Source organism: Hipposideros armiger, unplaced genomic scaffold (genome assembly GCF_001890085.2).
Source record: "Hipposideros armiger isolate ML-2016 unplaced genomic scaffold, ASM189008v1 scaffold_46, whole genome shotgun sequence".
In the NCBI taxonomy this organism is placed as follows: Eukaryota; Metazoa; Chordata; class Mammalia; order Chiroptera; family Hipposideridae; genus Hipposideros; species Hipposideros armiger.
Genome location: NW_017731396.1, coordinates 2,205,998 through 2,210,086, shown reverse-complemented (window position 1 = coordinate 2,210,086; position 4,089 = coordinate 2,205,998). Strand labels below are relative to the sequence as shown.

At 38.7% G+C, this 4,089-nt stretch overlaps 1 protein-coding gene across 1 annotated transcript in view; it reads left to right on the top strand.

The window, feature by feature from the left end:
• VPS13D (vacuolar protein sorting 13 homolog D) overlaps window positions 1-4,089 on the top strand; it is a 299,465-nt gene that overhangs the window by 145,467 nt on the left and 149,909 nt on the right. The window contains exons 48-49 of the mRNA XM_019639700.1: window positions 462-585; window positions 1,399-1,634. Of these exons, the coding sequence (XP_019495245.1) occupies window positions 462-585; window positions 1,399-1,634 (360 nt within the window). The remainder of the gene's footprint in view (window positions 1-461; window positions 586-1,398; window positions 1,635-4,089) is intronic.

Here is a 4,089-nt window from a genome sequence, read left to right as displayed (position 1 = left end):
GCACATACGTATATATTACGATTACATACTGGCACCTCCATTCCACAGGATTCTTCCTCACCTTCCATCATCCTACGGTGAGAACCCTTGTTGTCAATAACATCAATGTATCAGTTTGAATCATATGCAATTGCTCTTTTTCTAGGTCAAAAGTAGTCTAGTATCAACAGTTTTATGTAGTTCAACCAATAATTACTCATTTGCTACACTGATACCATTAGCCAAAACAAACCCTGGAACGAAAATTTGTAGATCTTGTTGTGCAGTTACAACGTAAATGAATGGTTTTAACTGTGTGATTATACTGTCACCTCCCTACTTTTTAATGTTCTTAAAGAACACAATGGTATTTATTGATTGCGGTCCATGCAGGATCGTGATTTTTAGAAGGATGAGAGGAAAGTGAACTGGAACTTGTTGTCTCCATTTGATGTGGCCTCTTTTGTTTCCTTTTTCTGCAGAGACACCCTGGGGAAATGCTTCTTCCTGCGTGTGGAAATTACACTCCGCGGAGCCACCTATAGGATCTCCTTTAGTGACACAGATCAGTTACCCCCTCCATTCCGCATTGACAACTTTTCTAAGGTATCAAGAGGAGTTGAGAGCCAGTTTGGCTGTTTCATATGCGTGCTTGAGGGTGGCATATGGACTGCCCTTAAGACAAAGATGAAATACATTTCAAACTTGGGTTTAAAATGCAGGGATCTCTGTAGCTAGACAACCTTAAAAATCCTTACCTTTAGAAGGGGATTTCTGCGGGGTATTTTGATGGCTGGGCAGCCTTGTCTAGACGTGACTTGTCAGCCCCCAGTGCTTATTTTGGCTTGATCGTTTGGTTGACATGGGGCCCTCTGTAGCCATTCCACACAAGAGGAGTCAGAGTGACAGTGGGAATGGGCAGTCCTGCGGTGGCTTAGTTACATGAGCATTTGTATAAATCTTGCAAGTAAAACAGAAAAATGGAAATCATTAGATTCTGTTTTAAATTATGCCTTTGAAAAACAACGTCTTACAATACATGACTTTCCATAGCTAAATTCCAAAATTTTTATTCCTTTCTGTGTTCAAAGTGTATCATGCGGTGGGTGAGGGTAGCAGAGATGCCATTGAAAGGAGAGAATTGCTTCCCCTTGGTATTTGGGGTGGCAAAGCATCTTAAAGCCCTTTATCCAACAGGCAGTAGCCCATGGCCTTTAATTGGTGGGCTTCTTGCAATTTGAAAGATGATTATTAGAAAGGCATTTGAAGAGATAAAGATGATGAACCTCACTTGTGGTTATGCCCTGTCTAGGATTCATTTGGGGAGGATTTGGAACTTAATCTAGGAAGCGTGCAATCACTTTGCAGTAACACCAATCTGAATGAGAGCCCTCTCTACCCTCTCTGCTGTTACTGTAGGTCCCAGTTGTCTTCACTCAGCACGGTGTAGCTGAACCCAGGCTCCGAACTGAAGTGAAGCCCACGACTTCATTGGATTATGCTTGGGACGAGCCCACTCTGCCGCCTTTTATCACTCTGACTGTTAAAGGGGCAGGCTCCTCTGAGATCAGCTGCAACATGAATGATTTCCAGGATAACCGACAGCTTTATTATGAAAATTTCATTTACATCGCTGCTGCACATACATTCTCTGGGTAATTCTGGGTTAAATGACTGTTCTTGTAAAGCAGGAGGCTTTAATTATTAACTAGTCTTAAACTCTAAGCAGTTCTCAGGAGACCAAAGGATGAAGGAAGATTCCTACCATTCTTTACTAAATCCTCGGCTCAAGGTCTGTCTTAAGGGGTCTTTAGTCTAAACCCTTGTCTTCTGGGTAGATTAACATTCATCCACAGAGGCAAGAGTCTTCTCTTTCTGAAGATCTCCCCAATAATCCACTCTAGTATTTAACAATTCCTCTTATAAGGTATTATTCTTACATTATCTTCAATTCCTCTTGCTTTCAGATGTTATTTTTTTAAACTTCTTGCTACTATTTTTAAGTTTGTTTGATCTCTTTCCTCATTTGAAACTGACTAATCTTCATCATAATTATTCAAATCATCATTCTGACTTTTTTTTCCCATTGAGAATCCTGATTAAGCAGACACTTAAGGGTCTATTTGAATATTCACTTGAAGCCAAGCAAAGAGCTTGACTTGACAGTAATTCCAGTTGCCTTAGAAGTATAATCTTCACTGACGTCCCACTAGTTGTATTTAGAAAATTCAGGTGAGGAATAGCAAGTTCATTCTAATTCTCCTGTTAGATTGGTATATAGATTGGCACATAGACATCAAAACATTGGGCTTTCAAACAGTAGTCATTTCACCAACATGTAAATACAGTTGATTGTTTCTGTGCTGGTTTCAAGGCCAGTTTTAAAGTGTATCCATGAAGAAATGGGGAAAAACTAGCTGAATCTTCAGCATTGCAAATATAAACCACCTGATGAATAGGACATGTAAAGTCATATTCCTTTCCAGAATGTTCTGAATAATTTTCCTTATGAATGATATTTTTGTATGTGCCTGAGGCCTACAAAACAGTCTCTGGTTTGTCCAGATTTCACTCTGAATGAACCGAATGGGTACCTTTGTTTAGAATAGCCATTCTCTTTCTTGTTTGTTGTAGTTTTCATTCGAAATGATGGTGTTGGGATTCTTATCTTGTTATAATTAAGTCAATCATGTTTGTTTGTTTTTTAAAGATTATGACACTCAACAGTGTGACATGCTTAAGGTTTTAGTGCCTGAAAAACCAGTTGTTAATCGGGTTGCTAATGTGTTTTTCCTTTAATGTTCTTATGTTAAATTCCAGCAGTTACTAAGCTCTTCAACTGAAGAATCCTGATGCAGGATTATGAGTTTAGTGGGTTGAAGAGATAAAAAGAAAAGTTCCTGGGAATTTTGCTGTGCTGAGGTTGAAGCTTCTTTTGGAGTTTATTAGATATCATTTGTTTGCAGTTTTGAAGAGAACTAATGGTGGAGGGGAAATTTTATTTTAAATTTTATTTTAAATTGAGGTTGAAAGTCACACAACAGAAAATTAGCCATTTTAAAGTGAACAGTTCAGTGGCATTTTGTACATTGATGATGTGCAGCCACCTCTCTCTAGTTCCAAAACATTTTAATCACCCTAAAAAGAAACCCCAAACCCATTAAGTAGTTACTCCCCATTACTCTCCTCTCCCAGCTCCTGGCAACCACCAATCTGTTTTCTGTTTCTCGGGATTTACCTATTCCAGATACTGCACATAAATCGAATCATAAAATATGTGACCTCGTATGTCTGACTTCTTTCACTTAGCATAATGTTTTCAAGGTTCACTGTAACCTGTATCAGTATCCAATGCCTGTTACGGCTGAATAATAGCCCATTGTATGTGTAGACCACATTTTGTCCATTCTTTCTATGATGGGCGTTTGTGTTGTCTCTCCCTTTTGGCTGTTGTCAGTAGTGCTGCTGTCAGCATGCCTGTACATGTGTTTGTTTAAGTACTTGTTTCTAATTCTTCTGTGTATATACGTAGGTGTGGAACTGCTGGGTTCTGTGGTAATTCTATGTTTGACTTTTTGAGGAACTGCTATACGGTTTTCCTCAGCAGCTGAATCATTTTACCTTCCCACCAGCTATGCACAGGGTTCCAGTTTCTCCACATTCTCAGCAACTTGTTATTTTCTGGGTTTTTTTTTTTTTAATTGTTGCCATTCTACTGGGTGTGTAGTGGTATCTCATTGTGGTTTCGATTTACATTTCCTTAATAACTAATGATGTTGAGCATCTTTTCATGTGCTTATTGGCCATTTGTATATCTTGGGGAAAATGTCTATTCAAGTACTTTGCCCATTTTAAAATTTGACTTTTGCTTTTTTATTGTTGAATTTTAAAAATTCCTTATATAATACGGATACAGATCCCATATCAGATACATGATTTGCAAATATCTTTTTTTTTTAAGATTTTTATTGAGGGAGAGAACAGTGCTGGGGAATTGGGGGAAAGGGAACAGAGAAGTTGCTGTCCTTTTGTTCTTCAGTCTAGTTGTGGAGGACGTTGCTTCACTGGCCCATGTTGGTATTATCATTGTGCTCTTCCCGGGTGAGGCAG